General features: G+C 39.9%; 1 protein-coding gene across 1 annotated transcript in view; it reads left to right on the forward strand.

Annotated features, from left to right (window-relative positions):
- PRTG (protogenin) overlaps positions 1–20,597 on the forward strand; it is a 76,940-nt gene that overhangs the window by 26,146 nt on the left and 30,197 nt on the right. The window contains exons 3-11 of the mRNA XM_039723265.1: positions 3,224–3,368; positions 4,369–4,502; positions 4,769–4,906; positions 5,997–6,155; positions 6,733–6,892; positions 7,477–7,724; positions 11,616–11,780; positions 12,739–13,044; positions 13,900–14,088. Coding sequence (XP_039579199.1) covers positions 3,224–3,368; positions 4,369–4,502; positions 4,769–4,906; positions 5,997–6,155; positions 6,733–6,892; positions 7,477–7,724; positions 11,616–11,780; positions 12,739–13,044; positions 13,900–14,088 — 1,644 coding nt within the window. The remainder of the gene's footprint in view (positions 1–3,223; positions 3,369–4,368; positions 4,503–4,768; positions 4,907–5,996; positions 6,156–6,732; positions 6,893–7,476; positions 7,725–11,615; positions 11,781–12,738; positions 13,045–13,899; positions 14,089–20,597) is intronic.

Genomic DNA, 20,597 nt, shown 5'->3' on the forward strand with positions numbered 1-20,597 from the left:
ATGATTAAATAGACTGGAGAGGAGAGGGGGAAACTCAAATAAAAAGGCACTTACATTTATTGCGTTGCAGGGTTGTTTTTGGGAGCAGGGTATGTCTCTTGAGACTTTGTTTCTTATCCATTTTATAGAGCTCTGGCCTCTTAACAGCACGGCTTTAATGACTTATTCTTGGGGTTCTGAGTTGGAATCAGTGCTTGCCAGGAAAACAAGCCTGTTACAAAGAGGTCAGATTTCATGAGACAGCAATAGACTTGTAAAAACAGATTTTACTGGAACAAATAAAGTCAGAATTAAGAAGAAACCAGAGGTGTATGTAAAGAAAGACACAGAGGGAGCAAGTATTGAGCTAAACTGATAAACAGTGTATGAACTTAGATAAGAGGTAAGCGGGGATTTTTTCTTTCTAAAAATTCCATTTAGTAGCATTAATAAGTTTTTTTTGAAGATTTTGTGTAGTTCTTTATAGTTGTGAATTTTGCTGTCTTTAAAGATGAATTTTCAGGGGAAATACATCCTGCTCAGGTGGAAAAATGTTCTTTGCATATCAGCTTATATTAACAACTTGCACTGGACTTTCTATACAGTGTAGCTGAGCCTGTTCTTGCCTGCTATTGTGATGGCATTTTGTGGTCTGTGAAATTAATTGCCCTCAGTTTGTTTTGTAGTTCTGGACAGTGTCACTTCTTCTACAGCTGTAATGTACTGAGTGCATGGAAGTAAATATAATTATTTTTATATACATAAATGAAAACCTGTATTGTGTTTCATTTGTCTCACTGTGTCTCTGTAAGTAAGTGTACCAATATAAGAAAATTCTAGGTAATTTACAGTTCCAATGTAGATGAAACTTAAAGCTGTGAAGGAGCTTTGCTTCAGTAAGCCTGTATGATTACCTTTCTGCCTTGTTGCAATGATCCTTTTTCATGCCACTGGCTGTGCTGCAGCTGTGCTACAGAATGGTTCTGAAACTCACATTGCATTGGTTTGGATTGTTCATATCATTTATGCCTTTATTACATTCCTAGAGATTCTATTTTGAAATGTGAGCAGACTTGTCTACTTTGCTGCATCATACTTTCAGTGAATAAATGAAGAATGCAAAGCATTGTATTTTTTAAGAAAGAAAATCTGTTAAGAATGGCACTAGGGAAATATTATTCTGAATCCAGTTGAACATACATTTGTGTAGGGAGAAATTAGAATGAAGAAGAAGGGAAGGAAGTAACACTTCTTGTGAAGCTTGGATTCCTTTTATTCCAGTTTCTTCTTCACTTCCCTCACCTCTCTACTTTGTGGTGGAACACTACAGGAGAGCTGGATGGCATCAAATCCATCACAAAGCAAATCCAGAAAGTTTAGAGATATGGGAACAACCTGCTCTATGTGTAGGTCATTTGCCTTGTACTGAATCTATTTTGTGAAGTGAGCTTTTGTAAATAAGTCTCTTTTACTTCTGATGATTCCTTTGCAATCAAAAGAAAACATGTTAAGAACTGCTTTTGTGTCTCTCCAACAGGCTTTAAATGTGAGAGTTCTGTTGTAACATCTTTATGCATGTTGTGGGGGTCTTTATGTGTTCTTGATTGAACCTGGTACTGCTAAAAAGTGAAGGAGCAGAACAAGGGGTACCAGGGGCATCTCTGCTCCCTGTGTCCAGGGGGCTGAGCCACGTTCCAGTGCCAGACCTCACTTACAGTGGCCGCAGTGTTTGCAGCATGTGGCTCCAGCTGCTTTCAGGTGGTTTTGCTGTACAAGGTGGGTCTGTGCTTTTGTTATCCTCAGTCTTTGGGAGGTCTGTTCATGAAGCTGCAGCACTTTGCTGGTGTGATTAGAACACTCATTCCTGCAGTGCTGATGCAGCTACAGGAATGCAATGCAAAAAAAAAAAGGGGCATTTATTCACACCTGGAAAGTGAAATAGGCGTGTAATAGGAACCTTTCAGCTGTGTGGTTAGGCCTGTGCTAGGAGTTAATTTGTGCGTGGAGCGGGGGAAGAAGCCAGGTGAGTTCATGTTTCCTTCACACCCCAATGTTCATCTCTCAGCGCTGTGCTGTACCATTAAAATGATGGGGCTAGTAGAATGCCTGGTGTGCATCAGTGCTGTCTGTATCCCCCATGGCATTTTTGAGGATGTCTTGGGGTCAGTAGGATGAAAAACCTTTTCCATTAATAAGCAAGTAAAATAGAGAAGTTATTTAAACACAAAACTTGAATATTAAGAGACGGGTTACTTTCTACTGTTGGTTTATCTATTGCAACCATGCTTCTGTATCATTTATACAGGAGTAGAAATTTAATTGGAATCTGATTTTTTAAAAAACAACAAAAAAGTGCCATTAGGTTTACAGAGATTGTTCCCTCTGCAGTTACAGGAGGTAGAAACGTGTGAAATTATGTGTGTTGAGTTATCCAAAAGGAGTTGCTTATGAAGAATTGTTCTGTTAGTTGTTCTGTAAGTAGCAGTAAATAAGCAATTAATTAGCAGGGTTTTTATTACTTTCCCTTGTTTTTGAGCAAGGAAATCCAACAACTGATCAATTTCTTAGCTATTAGCTGCAGAGTATCTATTGATCTGCTGCTTCAGTTGGCTCAATATTGTGAACTCCTCAAGCTGCAGATGCTCAAAATGACATTGATGCTCTGTGCATCAGTTGTTAGCTTGGTGACTGCTCAGACTGTTGGGGTAAAAGTGTTTTCACCTGCTTAAACTTATTTTGAGATATTTTTTTTAATTTCGATTTCTTTTTCTTACCACACATGAACATTTACAACTCTGCAAATGCTTTGTTTTATAAAAGTGAGTCAGGAGCCAAAAGTTGTTTTGGAAATTGCCTATTGCAGTCAAATTTTTTAAGGCTGTCCCAAACTAGTTAAATTGACTTGAACTTTGTTAGTCTAATAATTGATATGGTTTCCAGCTGCATGCCTGTCAATTTGTGTGCTTAATGCTATTTGAGCGTGTCATATTTATTTTCATTGAAACATTTTTTTACTGAATTAGGTTAAAGCAAAGTTTTTTTAAGCAAACCTTCAACCAGTGAAAACAGGCTATTGAGCTAAGCTGACAAAGCAGTTAAATCCATTTTTCTTTGCATACAGAAATAAAAGGGCAATGTGAAGTATTTCTGGGTATTTTTACAAGTTGATCTATGAACTAGTTTAATTTAACCTGGAATTTTTTCTCACTTTAGTCCCTTAATATTGATGTTCTCTTGTTTTTAGCCATTTCTGCATTTGAAGTCCAGCCACTTTCAGCTGAAGTCCAAGAAGGTGGAGTAGCTCGATTCGCCTGTAAAATAACAGCAAACCCTCCTGCCACTGTGACATGGGAAGTGAACAGAACAACTTTACCCTTAGTCATGGACAGGTATGTAGGGTTACACTTTTTAGAATGTATTTTATTCTTTGCTATCATTCTGATCCTGCTACAAGAAGAACATCTGAATACTTGCAATGCCATTACAATTAAAAGCTTCCATGTCAACTCTTGAAATAGCTGGTCATAGGTATGTTGCTAATGAATTTTAAATAGGTGTTATGTGTGCAGACCAGAGTCACCCACTGTTATCTGCACAGCAATCACTGATCTTTGAATTCCTATTGATGAATTTTGTATGCAAGTCATCCTCAGGAGCAGGCATTGCAGTGGGGAATGGAATGGGTGAACTTTGGCTCTGGGAGTGGCTTGAACTAGTGGGATGGCTTTCACTGAAGAATTGATGCTGAACTTGTTTTTCTTTAGAGGGACAATATAGATTTATATATACAGAAAACTGAGTTAAAACACTGCATACCAGGAAAATTCTATGCAAGCAGGTCTTCTCAAGAACTGATGAACTTCAAGAATGCAGTCTGCTCTCTGCTAGATTCTTTTCCATGTCCAGTTTGTGTTCATTGAATTGACTCCTGTGCTTTTTGACCTGTAACTCCATTTGAAAATGTCTACGATACCCCACATGCAAAAGAAGAAAAAAGGAGAAACTAAAAGTTGAAACCCCAGGTGGGTTTCTGGGAACTGTACACCAGTTATGCCCATATATCAGAAACTGCTGTAAAAAATCAGCCAACCTGAACAGTATGAATGTAGTAGCAGGCTAAAGAAGGCTGGGATGGTTGATTCTGAGGGTGAGAAAGACCTGCTTGTTGAAAGTAAATTCCTCTGCTCTCATTGTGGTGCTGAGGGGAATTTTGCCTGTAGTTCAGAAAGGCAGGAAGGTGAGTCATGTATTGGGAATGTTTTTGAGTCTCCAGCCTGCTGTTTGGGGTCAGTGTAGCAATGGCTGTTTGTAAATCAAGGAGTTAATTCTATGACTGTGTTCACTGGCTGAATGTTTGTCTACATTTCTTATTTTTCGTTTCTGTGGCAGGATAACTGCTCTGCCTACAGGAGTGCTTCAGATCTATGGTGTTGAGCAGAAGGATGCTGGGAATTACCGATGTGTTGCCACAACTGCAGCCAACAGACGTAAGAGCACCGAGGCAGTGCTGAGTGTTATTCCAGGTATTTACCACCAGTGGCACCATCTTCTTTTTCTTACAGTACAGCAAAAACACTTAAGAGCTTTGAAAAGCTGTAGGTGAGCCATTTGTCCAAATAATTTTGCTTTTATCTTTCGCTAAAATATTGTTCAATGCAAGTTTCCCCACTTACTGAAATAAAGCTTTGGTGTAAATGGAACTCTCAACATCCCTAAAAAAATCTGTTTTATTTGAGGTTTTTATTCGTCTGTACTCACTTTTTATCACTTTTTTTTTATCTCTGCAAAGCCTCAGACTTGAAGCCTTTTCACAAGCCATCTATAATAGCTGGTCCTCAAAACATTACAGCATCTCTTCATCAAACTGTCATACTGGAGTGTGTAGCCACAGGGAATCCAAAGCCAATCATCTCATGGAGCCGGTTAGGTAGGTCTTAAAATTACAGCATGCGACCTTCAGCCTGTGGAGAGGAAGTAAAACTGGAAAGAAGGGATTTGAGCAATTAGGTTTCTGTTCTGAGGCTTCGTGCAGTAGGGAACGATTAGTAGGTTAAGGTAGGATGAGTGAAATACTTTCAGTTCTGTGCTTCAGTACTGCTGTCAAAAAGCCCCGAGGTTTTCTGAAGCTTTGGACTCCCTGCTTCTGCTGTCCCCCGGACACAGGGTGGGCACAGGGACAGGCAGGGTGGTGACTGGAGTAGAGCTGGTGGTGAGGGCAGGCTGGGATGGCTGCATCCATGAAACAGATCTGCAAGAGTTCCTTGTATTCTTCTTAGAAGCCCTGTGAGAATGTGGTTTGCACCTTGTGCTAATGGGCCATTTGGACTATGAATAGACAAACCCAGGACAGTCAGCCTGGAAGGAGGGAAGAGGGAATGCAGTAAGAATAATAACATTGAGCAGTGCATCACATATTTTTCATGAAAACTACTTTCTCTTTTCATTCCAACATGTACCTAAATGTGGAAGTCAGGACTGTATGTGTAGAAGCAAACCATGAAAAATTTCCCTTCGTTTCTGTTTCTCAACGTGTAAGAAATAAATGTGTCTTTCCTTGTTTATTCAGTGGCTCTTACAGACGAACAAGTAGGAAAAACATTCACATTATAGTCATAGAGCATTTGCTATGAAAATAGGAGAAAATGCATGGTAAGCAAATGTGTTAGTTTCATCTGCAGTGTAATTCAGGAGATGATTGATCACTGTTTGTAAAGATGATGTGGATGTTGGTGGTGATGAACTGGATCATAGTGCTAGGCAGATGGGAGGCTGACTTCAACTGAGGTGGTGAATTCCAGATCTGAACCACTTAAGAAGTGATGAGGCCCAACCATCTGAATGGTCAGGTAGCTAGTGAAGAGCAAAGTAAATGCAAAATGGAAACCTCTGAAGGCTCAGCTGTGATTTCCTTTGCATTTTTTGACTTTTATACTCTAACCTCACTGCACTGACAACCCAATTTAGTTAAATCAGTTAGATGAACAGCCTTGTAACTCAGCTCTGCTGCTCTCTCACAGACCACAAGTCCATTGACGTGTTCAACACGCGGGTCCTTGGCAACGGGAACCTGATGATCTCTGACGTGAAGGTGCAGCACGCCGGGGTCTACGCCTGCCGGGCCACCATTCCCGGCACGCGCAACTTCACCGTGGCCATGGCAACTCTCACGGTGCTGGGTGAGCTGCTTCCCTTGCAGGAAGGACAGCCTCTGTCTGTCCTTCTGAGCTCTGCTGGGTGCTGGGCTGTCTTTTTATCTCCAACACCCTGTGCCAAGGGCTGTAGGGAGACTGCAGAGATGGAGCAGATCACAGAAGTGTGGCTGCGTTCTTCCGTCTGTTGTCTTAGATGAGAAGTGTCAGATGCTGAAGATTTGAGTTGTGAGCTGGCACCTGGAGATACCCAGGTGCAATGTTTGCTCTGGGAAGACAGGCTTTCAACATGGAAAAGGACCCTGTAACCCAGTAGAAATATGTCACATGTATCTATGAGAGAACAGTATGTCATAATCTGGAGTTTGATTTGTTTGTATTCATAAATGCCCAAACGAAAATACTATCTGTGCAGATAGGGTGTCTAAACAATTGTGCTTTGTTTACAAGGAATGTGCTTTCTGCTTGTGTATATGTGTGTTTGAGTGGCTTGAGGAGAGAGGTTTTTATTTGGAAAAGTAATTATTATTATTGTTATGACTGTCTTTGCATGTGTAGAGGCTTGATTTTTAAACTATTTTTTCCTCTTGTAACTTATCTGTAGCTCCACCTTCATTTGTGGAATGGCCAGAAAGCTTAACAAGGCCTAGAGCTGGTACTGCTCGTTTTGCTTGTCAAGCAGAAGGAAATCCTGCCCCCAAAATTTCATGGTTGAAAAATGGAAGGAGAATACACTCCAACGGTAGAATAAAAATGTACAACAGGTAAGATTGCAATTGCTGTAGGAGAGCTGTGCTAGTGATGTGCTGCCAAAAGATGACACTACAGTAAGTAGCTATAGAAAATCAAGATAGAACTCAAGTCAACCTGAAATGGGCCATTAAATGTAGTGATGGGTGCACATTAATCAATGCCTAAAATCAGTAAAGCTTATATGGTAAGTGCCTTGCCTGGCAGGGAGGGTGGGCAGGACTGAACTGAAGAGTTTCACCACAGAGTTACTTTAGATTTACAGAGTAGCAGAATCTTGCTACTACTTCTGTTGAGTGAGCAGTTTATATTAAAGAGTTGGTTAAAGGGTCTGCTTTAGCAGGAGGGAATAGATGTTTTGTTTTTACTGTGCCTGGCTTTGCAGGCACAAACAGAAACATGGCAGGTTTTGCAGAATGCTTCAAGGTGCTGAATTTCACTGCTGAACATCCATTTGTAATAGAAAAATTTGTGGCATGTAAATCAATTACACTAAACTTAGGAAGCAGAGGCAAACATAACTTGTTTCACTTACGTGAAGCTAAGTTTATCCAAGATGTGAGCTTCTTTTCCACCTTTTTCTCCCTTTTGGATGCAGTAAATTGGTGATTAACCAGATCATTCCTGAAGACGACGCCATTTACCAGTGCATGGCTGAGAACAGCCAGGGCTCCATTCTCTCCAGGGCCAGGCTGACTGTGGTTATGTCCGAGGACAGGCCCAGTGCCCCTTACAACGTCCACGCTGAAACCATGTCCAGCTCAGCAATCCTGCTGGCCTGGGAGAGGCCACTCTACAATTCAGACAAAGTGATTGCATACTCTGTGCATTACATGAAGGCAGAAGGTAAGCACTTTGATTTCAATGCCATCTAATGATTTCAGTGTGACAAGAACTTGTATGTCCTTGCAAAGACTGTCAGATTTGAGTGGTTCATATTCTGTGCTGCATCAGAGCATTCCAGAATATAAATGCATACTGTAATCAACAGAGGGGGAAATGTTTTTCCCCCATAATCTCATTTTGGGACTGAGTGTTCTTACCTGTGTCTGATGGCTCCAGTGAGCAGATTCTGCAGGACAGGACCTTGGAACCTGGGGCCTCCATAGAGCTCTCTGGATTTCCCTCTGTCCTCGGCAGGAATTTCTGCCTTTCCTCTTCAGTGTGTGCATGGCAGGGAAGAACAGAGCACACAGCATTGTCCTGGAGGCTTACAGAGCTGAACTTCTCACCACAGACTGCTCTTTTGTCTAGATCCCCAGATTCTTGTGACTTTACTGGCTTTGATATATTTTGGAGTAAAATAGCTGATACTCTGTCTTCACTACCTTCTCTTAAAGGGAAAATTGGCCAAATGGTAAAATCTACTCTTCTCTCACCCCTTGGTCTCCTGTAATGAGAAAAGTCTATGCAAAACCTGCATGGCCATGAGTGGCTTATCCCAGTCTCCAAAATGGTATAAAAGATCCTGGTTAGAATGGAATAGATAGTTGGAATAAAAATGAGTAACTAGACATTTTAAAATCCCTTAGTATTATGTAATTGCTTTGCATTAAGGTAATTTAAGGTGGTAGAAAACAGCCATTTTTCAAAAGCAGAAGGTGATGGCTTAATGACTTGAAAAATTATTACGTGTATGGCTTCAAGTGAGGTGCATTGCAGCCCTGTTTTCTCAGAGTGATTTCTGTTTCTGTTGCTATTCAGTAAGTGGTTTATTCAAGGGCAGGACTGCAGATGCTCAGCTCTGTGTGGAATACCAGCCTGCCATCTGCTAAGCAGAGGACAGGAAGGACAGCTTAATTACTCTAAAGCTGATGCAGGAATAGCCACATTTGCTTTTGCAAGTGGGATATTTCGGGACACAGGAGAATTTTGTCTGAAGGAAGGAAGGAAGGAAAGAGTTTTAAAAGATAATGAGAACAAGAGGTGTGAGAAATTACCCCCTACTCTTTCAGTCACTGAGGTATTGTGCTCACAATCCCCTCTTAGAGCTAATATGAATAAAGTCACACTGGATAATTTATCTGGGTAATTGTGGAGAGCAGAGACCAGATAACTTCAAAGAAAACTGGGAAACTGTCCTTAGGGAAGTTTGTGCAGGAAATAATTTTGAACGGTAGTGAAAGGAGGTGTCTTCTGTATGTTTTCTGCAAAACAATTTTGCAGTTCCTGCCTTATTTGCTTGCTTATCCAAAGGTTATATTTTGTGAAATGAGATTATAGCTTGTCTTGGTGTAAAAAACAAAACAAACTTCAAACAAAAGCAAGCAGCCAAACAGAAACCTCTGATTTATTTGAACATACTTTCCCAAATATCCATGTTTTCACCTTTCCTGACTGTCTTGTGGAATTTATTTTATTTAATCCTTTCACATTTAATCCTTGCATCCTTTCACATTAGTGAAACAATCCACACAAGGAGAGTGGAGAGGGCTGTGTAAAGAGGAGTAATTACAGTGGTGGGATTCAAAATGTAGGTGATCTGCTTGCATTTTAAATTTTGTAACATGATTGCACAGTATCAGAAATTTGCATCAGAAGTTAGACATTGCTTTTGTCTTATTTTATAGAAAAATGTTGAACTTCAAGGGCTAGTGGACTGCACTTCTGTAAAAATAATAACTTTCTAAGTGATAGAGTGGTAGTCTGTAAACCTTTCTGAGGATCTTGCTCTCATGTTGGAGGCATTATTCAAAGTCTAGAAAATGCCTTTGGGAAAAATTATTACATCAACCATATCTCTAATGTAAATTTAGAAACAACTGCATTTAAAGAAATGAAAATTAAATATTAAGGACAATATTTTGGTGAGATTCACACTGTACCAGGTCAGTTCTAACATACACTGTTGACATTGTCAACATCTTATTTACTCTCTAAGAATTCTAGATAATTATCAGTTAAAGTAAATATTATGTATTAATGTATTGCTTTCATTATTCCTTTCAGCTTGTCTTTCCCCATTCCACCCTCACACCCTGTTTCTGACCATAATGAAGGTTAAAAATTTTCTCAGATACATCTGACCTGACTAGGTTTTATCTTTGCTTGAAGCTTCTTATGAACATAAATGTATAAACAAAAAAGTTATGGATGTATTACTCTCTTATTTTAGTTAGGAAGCTCCTTTGCAAGTGTGAGGAAAGAACATAGTATTGCCAAAGAAAAGCAGTGCTAGCCAAGTCTCCTAAGATGTACTGATGTTTATGATTCCATACACTTTAAACAGAAAGCAAAACTGGATAATGCATGAATTGTATGCAGTTTTAAACGTTGTTTTAATAGACATCACGATGTGGTAGGTGCTTTGAATACAAAAGATGCCATCACTTATTGTTAAATTTCTCAACTCACATATTCTGATGCTTCACTGTAAAAACAAGTTCGGGTTTTCTTCCCTATATAAAAAAAAGTTAGTGTTTTAATCAAGCTAGTTGAAAAAACTAACAGGTGTGGGTTTTGTGTGTTTGTTTTTTGTTTCTTTTAGCAGAATATTTTACATTCAAATTGGGGTCATAGTAGCAAGAAGAATAAGGGTCTGATGAGCGTGCATGTTGGAGTGTGTTAATTCCTTGTTAGTGATTTAGAAAAGGCACAAAGGGGACACTGATTGTGGTGGAAGGCAAGCCTTGTTCTCTATTATGGCTGTTTCATTAGGGCCTCTGCATGAGGCCCAGCAATCCATTCAATGAGAGAACAAGTCCTTTTAATTTGAGCTCAAGGATCTTGTTTAGCAGGTCAGAAATCGTGCCTTGCAATTCCTAATTAACAAGTCATTAACTAGTCTGTTGTGAGATGCTCGTAATCTTGTCTAATTAAAATGCTATCAAGTTAATTCATAAATGTGGGAAAACTTAATGGTGGAATTTGCCTTTCGTTTTGTTTATAAAATCAGTTGTGAAGAGGAGGAGCTGGCTCTTACAGAGTTTTGATTAAGTTGACATGCACTTGGTGTGAATTGTTCCTTAACACAGCAGCTTTCACCACACTTGGTCCACTTTATAGCCTTCCTCTGTAGGAATAAAGCCCAACAAAGACAAGGACTGCTGCATCCATCACTGTGCATATTTTAGTGTGAATTGCTGACAATTTTTTTTCTTTCTTTTTTTTTTCTTTTTTAACAACTTGCTAAGGAGCCAAACATTTTTGAAGATTATTCTGGTCTGTTCTTATTGGCCTTTCTCCAAATTAAAATAAAAAACTTGTCAATCAAATGTAATAGCAGTTGCAGGGCTAAAATGAGACCCTTCTGCTGAATAAATTCTTTTTGTTTGTTTCTTTTGGGGGGCAGGAGGGTGTTTGTTTTGTTTTTGATGGAATGGAGCCCTCACATTCCTCACAGTCTGCTATAGAAAGGCTCTGTAAATAGGTTTGGAAAAAAAAAACCCTGACTCTAAACAAATAGATTTAGAAGCTGGGTATGAATGATAAGGCTATTAGAGCTTGTCCCTTGTGTTACTGTACAGTGAGCACAGTTTGTTGTGACTAATGCTAAATAGGGTTTAGAGTTGCATTCAGCATCCCTTATTGAGGAAAATCCTGAAACACCACAACCTATACTACAGCAAGACACAGTTACTCCTGTGCATAAAAGAGCTTTTGCTGAACAGGGTTGGAAAAATAGAGGCAGTCTGGGGAAGAACATGAAATTAACTTCATCAGATCTTAAAGCCAAGATATTGTGGTGTTCGAGGATTTCCAGCAATTTTTGTTTGTCTAACCCTTGTTTCACACCAGGTTTAAATAATGAGGAGTACCAAGTGGTGATTGGAAATGATACAACCCATTACATCATTGATGACTTGGAGCCAGCCAGCAACTACACCTTCTATATTGTAGCCTACATGCCTTTGGGAGCCAGTCAGATGTCAGACCATGTGACTCAGCACACCCTTGAAGATGGTAAGAAGTTATTTTGGTGAATGTTCTTATCTGCACTGAGTCAAGCTGTGCAGTTCAGTGGTAGCAGTTCCTGAGGGTCTTGAATTGCTGTTGGTACCAGGGAGACCTCTGGATACCACAGTGCAAGACAGCAGCTCATGAAAGGAATGAGAATAAAATAACATTCTGACAGAGCAACAATGTGTATTACAGAGTCTCTTTCTATGCTAAAAGACTTTTCATTAAATCATGTCAATAACTATTCTAGATCTTTAAGAACTCCTTTCATGATGAGAATTTGACAGTAGCATAGGATTTAGGCTACCAACAAATATTTTTAGGATTAAAAAAAAAAATTAACCTGTTGTTTTGTTTTGGGGTTTTTTGTGCCTATGTGCCTTTTTAGTATAATCAGAATTTAGTAAAAGACCCTGCTGACTTATTTCTGTGCAATGATTTAATTAATCTGAACATCATGGCAACAACACACTGTTCAGTGTAGATCATTAGCTCTGATTAATAATTTCTGACAGGGTTAAGCTTTGGCAGCATGGAACACAGCCATTTCTGGTTGTCTGCCAGTCTCTTTATCAGAACCCTCATTACATGGTAAGTGGAAGAAAACATGCACCAAGTGTTGGACTGCAGGTTGCTCTCTGGGCCCTCAGTTGGAGCTGCTGCATCTAACCTTGGCAGGCAGTGTGTCAGACCAGCCAGGTGCTGATTGCCTTTGATTGCTGCTGGCAGCAAGAAGAGAAGAAAATGTTGAGAGCCTTACAGGAAAAAAGCTTGCTGAGGCTGTTCTGCATGCAGCAGGTGAGAAGTGTGAGAAGTGTCAAATTATCCTTAAAGAAGAATCTACGGAACTTGTTGGATTATTTAGTCTTACATTACCGGCATCTCATTGTGGGCTGAGGTATCAGACAAGAATTTTCCGTCTTTTTCTCTGAGCTCAAAAGCTTTGTCTTTGCCTTTCTAGTTCCCTTGAGAGCTCCTGAAATCAGTTTGACGAGCAGGAGCCCTACGGATATTCTCATCTCGTGGCTGCCCATCCCTGCCAAGCTGCGGCGCGGCCGGGTGGTGCTGTACCGCGTGTCCTTCCGCCTGAGCACCGAGAGCAAGGTGCAGGTGCTGGAGCTGCCGGGCACGGCCGCCGAGCACCTGCTGGAGGGGCTGCGGCCCGACAGCCTCTACCTGGTGCGCATCACGGCTGCCACCAGGGTGGGCTGGGGAGAGGCGTCCCTGTGGACCTCGCACCGCACCCCCAAAGCGACCAGTGTCAGAGGTAACTCTTGGCGTGCTGTGCGCTCAGCAGCGAGGGATTCCGGGGTTGTTGGGTTTTTAATTTTTCTTCTTAATTCAAATTGCATAGGAAAGAGGAAAATGAGGCTAGAAGCTAAAGCGTCTGAGCAGCTCACATGCATGAACTAGATTTTCCCTGCCATTTTGTTCAGTGTAAAATACATTTCTGCAAACTGGAACATGCTGCACATTAGCAGCGTAATGTTCTAATTAAGGATCCGAGTTGTTCCATGTGTGTCTGTATTAGTAAAAACGCATATATATTTTGAATATGCAAATTGATATTTGAAGTCTAATTTGTTATAATTGAGCTTCGGATTTTATTATTATTTAGTAATGTCACGCAGAAGAACAGATTCACAGAAATAGCTTGAAAACTAGTCAGATTTGAATTTTTAACTTTATTCCTTAGCTGTAGTCCACATCCTTCTGCTTTGGATTTAATTGAGTTTTGATTACTAAAGTGAATTATTAATGCTTGATGAAGTGTGATGGTATTGTTAATCATATTTACTCTGGCTCACTTTAAAACAGGAAGTAACTTTGTAATTATATTTGAAATGTTTTCATTTTTGCTTAAAAATAACTACCTCATAGATTTATTTATTTATTAAGATGCAGAATTAAAAGCTGCTTCTATCCTGTTGTATTCCAAATTAAGTTGTTAGATTTAGGTTATGGGGAGCCAGACATCATAAGAAAGAAATAATTACCTGACTACACAGATGAGTTAGAATCAAAGTCTGGAGTGAAGTTTGGGCTGACGGACATCCAGATTGTTACCTAAAAAATAGCCTTTTCTAGAATACAAGACATTTTCTGTATTTCTCAACCCCAGCGCCGAAGTCTCCCGAGCTGCGTTTGGAGCCCATGAACTGCACAACCATTGCAGTGCAGTGGCAGCAGGACGCTGAGGACACTGCAGCTGTCCAGGGCTACAAGCTCTACTACAAGGAAGAGGGGCAGCAGGAGAATGGACCCATTCTGCTGGATGCCAGTGACCTGGAATATACTGTCAGTGGTTTGGGTGAGTGTACAAAATACTTCTCAGCTCTTTTGGAAGACAGTGACACCTTAGAGAGCTTAAATCACTACACTTGTAAGGCAACAGAATTAGGTTTGGCCACCTATTTTCCCAGCAATAACCTTTGCAATCTTGAGTTAACCTGTTGAGGGAATCATCCTCTCACAAAATATGTGTTGCACAACACTTAGATAATCAGATTTTGTAAGTCTTGTATAAGTTGGAAGGACTTACCCAACTATTATCACGAGATACAGAACTTAGTAAATGCTGCTAGTAAATGATGTGTCTTTTTAATATTCACTTAAATATGCAGGTTTTAAATATTTTTGGTGTTTATGCCTGATCTAGGAAGAGTGAAAGGTTAATACAAAAGACCAAAGATTTTTCTCTGCTATTTTTAGCCTATTGCTGTCTTACTCATAGTCTTTGTCACAGATATACTGCATGACAAGCACTGCTTGTTCAACATAGAAGCAAGTAGCTCTTGTGCATGTTACAATCCTGTTAATATTTTTAAGGAGCACTGGTAAATATTTGCAGGACTGAGCACAGAGCTTGCTGAGTACCACTGGAGTCCTTGCACTGGTCACTTGGCTCTTTCCTCCTGTAGCTCTTGCAATGTGTATTAGTACAGATGTGTTGGGATCATCCCCAGGTAGAAGGTACTTTGTTTACATGCAGAACTGAGAGTTTCTTTCGTCAAAATATGCAATTTATCACCTAATCAGCAAAGGTAATATAGGACTTGCCACTTGCTGTTTGAAATGTGTTGAGATGGTTTACTTGGCGGTATTGTGGAGAGTTGGTCTTGACTAAGTTATCAAAGTTGACCTGAAGTCCTAACTAGGTCAAATGCCTTCCTGACCATGCTCTGTAAATCTGCTGCATACAGTTGAGATACAATTTTAGGGGAGATTCGAGAGGAGTATTCTGGTCTGTTAACTGGACAACTGACCATCTGTGACCATTCCTAGCCAGAGCATCTGGCAGTGGCTGACTGTTTAACAGAGCTGTGAGACAAAAGAGCACTTCTGAGAGCACAGAAAGGATGTGGTGTCTGTGTGTCCTAGGACAGAAGTGCATAAATCTTTTTCTTATTATGCAGTAAAAAGCTGTAATTTCAAACATGTGCAAACTTATTAACAATGTGATCTACATTATATGGATTTTCTCAGTACACTAATACTCCTCAGATGACAATACTATTTTACAGAATTATATTAAAATATATATTATCTGTGTGGTTTTGTTGGATTTTCTTCCTAGTAAGCATGTAGACAGATGGGAAAATGAAAGAAAAGTGAGTTGGGAAATTACAACTTTCACATGTCACATGGTCACAGTTGACTGAATTGCAAGAAAATTGCAAGGAGGAAGAATTCATGTGCTTGAGTTAAGCATTCAGTCATGGTGCATGTGATGTGTTGAGTGTTTATTCTTTATCATAATTCTCAGTATCTAAATATGGTGACCAAAACATGATACATTCCATATACTCTGATTGCTGTAATTTATATTTTTCATATCTACATAATTTGTGCTGCTGCAGGCTGGTTTCTCTCAAGAGTAGTTGTTGTTTTTGGTTTTTTTAAATGGGATGTATTGAGTTATTTGAAGTGTATATCAGATATGAATTTTCCTAATTTTTGCTGGTTTCTTTGTTTTTTTCTTTATAGCATTTACAGTAAAAGGCATTCATCACTACAGCTACAAAAGACTCAGCTTAGGAAAATTGATTAGGTCATGATTTTCCACTGCTAAGATGATTACTTACACTGCAGCTTGGAAAGCTCACAGAGACTTCTCGTAGTGATAATGCCTGTCTGACTGCTCTGATTGCCCTTTGCCAAACTGCCTGCTTGAAATACTTGAGCATGCCAAATTATTTCTTAGAAAACAGTACAAAGCCAATCTTCTGCCTCTGGCAGCTGCACTCGTGGTGATTATAGCAGGTAGAATTGTGTGCAATATATAAATCCACAAAGACTGTAGCCGCATCCACTCATTAAGAAGGTGATTTGTTAATTTTTTTATTTCTTGTGAATAATTTATTTATGCATTTAAAAATTAAAACTATTAGTTATTAGGAAGTGGTCCTACCTGGTACAATTTGAGGTGTAACAAGGCAAGCCAACATACTGGGGTTTGTGTCTATGGTAAACTGATTTTTCATGAACTGGACAGAAGCTTTGAGGACTGATGTTCTGTCATCCATTTGCCTCTCCTGAGGACACTAAACTACTGATTTATTGACAGAGTCTTTAAAATAAATGTCTTCATTATGAGCTACAGGAATGAGAACACTGCAAGTGTGAAACTTGAAGGGGAAAGGTGTGTGTTAAGACTTTTGGTATAATGTATGTTGGATAATGTGGTCAAAAGGAAAGGTTATTCCTAATTTGAAAGAATATGCCCACAGCCCTAGGTGCTTCCCAGTGCAAAGAAGGAGCAGTTTCTCATGCATTATCTGTTGCCACAGAATTTATATGACTTCCAAACACTCCCTCTTCGTGTCTTTGTCTTGACCTACAGCTGCCCTACATTCCCTGTTCCTTTGCATAGTTAATAAACTGCAGAAAGACTTCTAGTGACATTTAGAGCATGGCAATACATCTGTCCGTGGAACTTCTGCAGATGTTGGTACAAATGCCAGTTGTGCAAGATATGTGTATTAAAGAAGACATTTCACTTACCTGTGGCAGTTAGAGTGCATCACAAAATGAGAGTTCATGATTGTCTCTAACCAGAGAGAACATTGTTATTACAAGCACTGTTGATTACCTGGTTGTTGGTAGCTTTGGTATAGCTACTCTAAATGATTGCAAATGTCTACAGGAGGACTCTTGATGGAAGTATAATTATAATAGATAAAGCAGAATCAGCCATGCTAGTGCGAAATAGATTTCAATTATTAAACATAGAATGTAGCAATATGAATATTATGCTGCATATTTTTAGTCTCTTGTTGGTTCCTACCTTGTGTTCTGAGACGTGACCTCTCTTTCTCCAGTGTAGGTCTACTCGGTTACTTGTGTGTGTTTTTAAACTGGATTATTTACATGATAGTCACCATGTAAACAGAATAAATGATCTGATCATTTATTCTCAAAATAAATATCCACAGTTTCACATAGACATTTGTTTGTGTTAAAGGTCTTTGCATTTATTTTTCAAGAGCAGGCCATTTCCTAGTCCAGTGTAAAATTCCATTATTACTTGAATATGCCACAGGAGCAGACCCTTGGGTGCATACCATGGATTTTTGCCTCTATTTTTAATTCCTCCTGGTCTAGAAATTTTTCCCTCACAGCAAGTCTTTCATTGTGAGGCTTGATAAGTCTGCTGGTACCAGGTAATTGTTCAGGATGTGTGTTCAGAAGTTGAAGTGAATTTTGCTGGTGGAAGAGTTTGTTAGGGAACCTTCTGGGTGTGCAACAGGAGAGGGATTGGAAAAACTTGAAAGTTAAAACAAACACAGACAGTGTCCAGAGAAGCTCAGCTCCCGCTTCGAGTGTGTTCAGATTATTATTTTCAAAGAGTACTGACACCATGTGCATCTGTGCCTCCATGAAACTGGTGTCACTGCTGGACTGAGTGGAGTTTGTCTGTCAGAGCTCACGGGGTTTGCAGCTGTATCACTGGTAGGAAAGGGGAGCCTGTACAAGGATGGCAGTGACTCAGAAGAACCCATCTGAAGCTTATCTGAGAGGATACAACCAAATTCAGCTTCTTGGATAACAACTCAGGAAAGCCTGATCAGTTCTGGTGCTGTGACACGAGAACTGTTTTTCAATCTGCTCGGAAATCTTAATCTCTGGACTTCATTGTTCAGTTCTTATCATGCTGGCAATTAATTAAATGAATGCCACTGGTGATTGTGTGCCTTTAGCCTCTAAGCCTTCTATACTTGGAGGGAGGGAGGAAAGCAAGAATTCACCCTGCTAATTCATTCTTCCCTGGATGCTGTGTGGGAGCTGTACCACCCTGGTGCTGGCAGTTACAGGAGGGTGTCAGGAAGTTGCACTTTGGTGACAAGGCAGATGTAGGGTCCCAGTAAATGCACCCAAAACCCTGAGGCCAGGAGGTACTGGCAGAGATGTGCACATGTTCTGTAGGTGCTCTTTTGTTTTTTGCTGCATGATGATATCAGAGTGGCACATCTCCCACAGACACCTTAGGGGATGGAAAAACGAGTCTGTTTGCTTTGGTGAGAATGCCTTGAGCCTGGGAGCCCAGAGCTCCTTGGCCTTTCCCTGAGAGTTCCCTCCCCAGGACAGCCTGGGTGCAGTGTCCTGTGCTGGGAGCTTTGCTGCCTCTGCAGGGCCTGGGCTGCAGGAGCATGGAATGGAGAGTATGGAGTGTGTTATAAAATGAACCAATCAACTAATAAATTGGTTGATGATTCCTGAGAGGGCTTGGAGACACTGCAGTGCAAGCTTGCTCTCTGGGAAAGCTTCTCCTGTGCTGATGGGGTCATCTGAACTGTTTAACATGAGGTGCATAATAGCCCTGGTACTTCTCCTCTTACCCTGGTTTTACATTACCCATTGGCATTTTTCCCTGCCCCAATCTGGTACTTTTGGGAAAAAAAATTAGATTCAGTCAGACTCATGTGTGTGATGTACTCCAAAAAGTTTGGTCTTAATCAGAAAAGCTTCCCTGTCTGAAAGCTCTTCTGTGTTCTGCCTCTTCCCAGTTACAGAGAGGAGAAATAAGGCAAAGTGCATGTCCCAGTGTTCCTTGACTTGGACAATATTTCCAAGTGAAGAATTTGTCCAAGTCTGCATGACACAAAGGCACATTTTGTGACCCTGCATGGCACTCCCCTTTGCAAAGGGAGCTTCTGCTGAAGAATTAGCCAGCTACCTACTACACTTAGGATTCCCCCAGAGACTCAGCCTTCAGTTGTTTAATTTCCCTAGGATCTATTTATATTGTGTTACAGCCATGACTGTAGCTAAGCTTTAGTCCAGGGCAGCAAAGATGACAAGGTCATTCAACAGTCTATAGAAATTGAATAAGGGTGTGTAAGAAGAGTCACTGCAAAGAATTCCTCCAATTAAGCTGCCTGCTGCACATCACCCAAGCTTCTCTTGTAATGATCCTGTTAAAGTGCTTTAAAGTTTCATAAAGCAGTTGATAGGGTGGTGAGACAGCACACAGCAGTCTCATTTGCACCATATTGCAAATGAATCTGCTGGAAAATGTAAGTTTAAAAAACTTAATGGCATCTCTGACAGTGTTGATGCTATCTTTCTTAGGAACTGCAAATGTTTAAGTATTGAGAAGGAACACTAAGTGCATTTCGTGTGTTAATGCAGTCATTTCTGAAAGCTGGGGCTATAATTTCAGTTTTATCCCATGTTTTGTTGGTGTCAAAATGTAGTCTCACATTGCTTGTATTTTACTGTTCTGGAATACTGAAAATTGTGTATATGGGAGTTGATATTGCTTTTTGTTTATAAGTTTCTGTGGAAATTTAGTTTGGAATTCCCATACAAATTCAAGGAGCCAGACATTCCTACAATTATATGAAGTGATGTGAAAGAAACACAGATTTCTCTTGACAAATACTCTTTTTTTTTCTTCATTGTTAATTGTTCTCAAATGGCATTAAAGAAAATATAATTTAGTATAACAGATGTGCTTTTTTCTGCTTGAGGTATTTTACATGATATCAGACATCCACAGTTAGTGAAACGCTGATTTGAGGAAAAAGACAGTCCTGTTAAAAAATAATCAGAAATTGCTTTAATTCTTAAAAAAGATCAACTAAAAGCTCAGTTTTCTTGCTTGGAAAGCCAGATGATTGCACTGCCTGCTGTATATACTGTGGTCACTATATTTACATTGTTACATAGTGGAAAGTGTGTAATAGCTCAGTAGGTGACCAGGACAAATATTATCATTTATTTCCACTGTTTACAGCTGGGTCAGTCTAGTGTTTACTCCTGCTGATTACATCCTTAAACTAAACCTCTTATCTGTCAATTCTCCTGATTGTGTGTAACAGCCTTGCTACTACTACTTATCAGCTAAAACATAAGGGATTTGCTGAGAGGGGAGGAGGAATTGGTCAAATTGCACAGGAATAAAACCAAAAGCCCTGGAAGTAAACTGGGTATGTTTAAAATCAGCTCACTGTGACCCCTTTCTCTTCCCCAGCCATGGCAGATTATGTATATTTGTAGTGAACAAGCCCGAGCTTTGCCTAGTCCTGCTATGGTAGTGCTTCTGTGGCACCTCAATAAACAAGAGACACGCATTCCTTGCTCCACAGTCATGAAAGACAGACCTGTCACCACTCTAAATGAGTCTGTCTTCCAAATGCAGACATGGCATATCTGCATATCGTTTTTTCCTGGTTTTTTTTTTCCTTTCAGGTTTTGAAAGTTAGATTATAGATTAGAAGAGAGAATGGAGGGAGCTTTATTACCCTGTGACTTTTTTACCTGTAAGATATCAAAGCAAATGCTTCTTTATAAGCTTTTACCTCTCTTATATAAGAA

The sequence above is a fragment of the Passer montanus genome, unplaced genomic scaffold (assembly GCF_014805655.1).
Source record: "Passer montanus isolate IOZ18808 unplaced genomic scaffold, ASM1480565v1 scaffold5, whole genome shotgun sequence".
NCBI classification, from domain to species: Eukaryota; Metazoa; Chordata; class Aves; order Passeriformes; family Passeridae; genus Passer; species Passer montanus.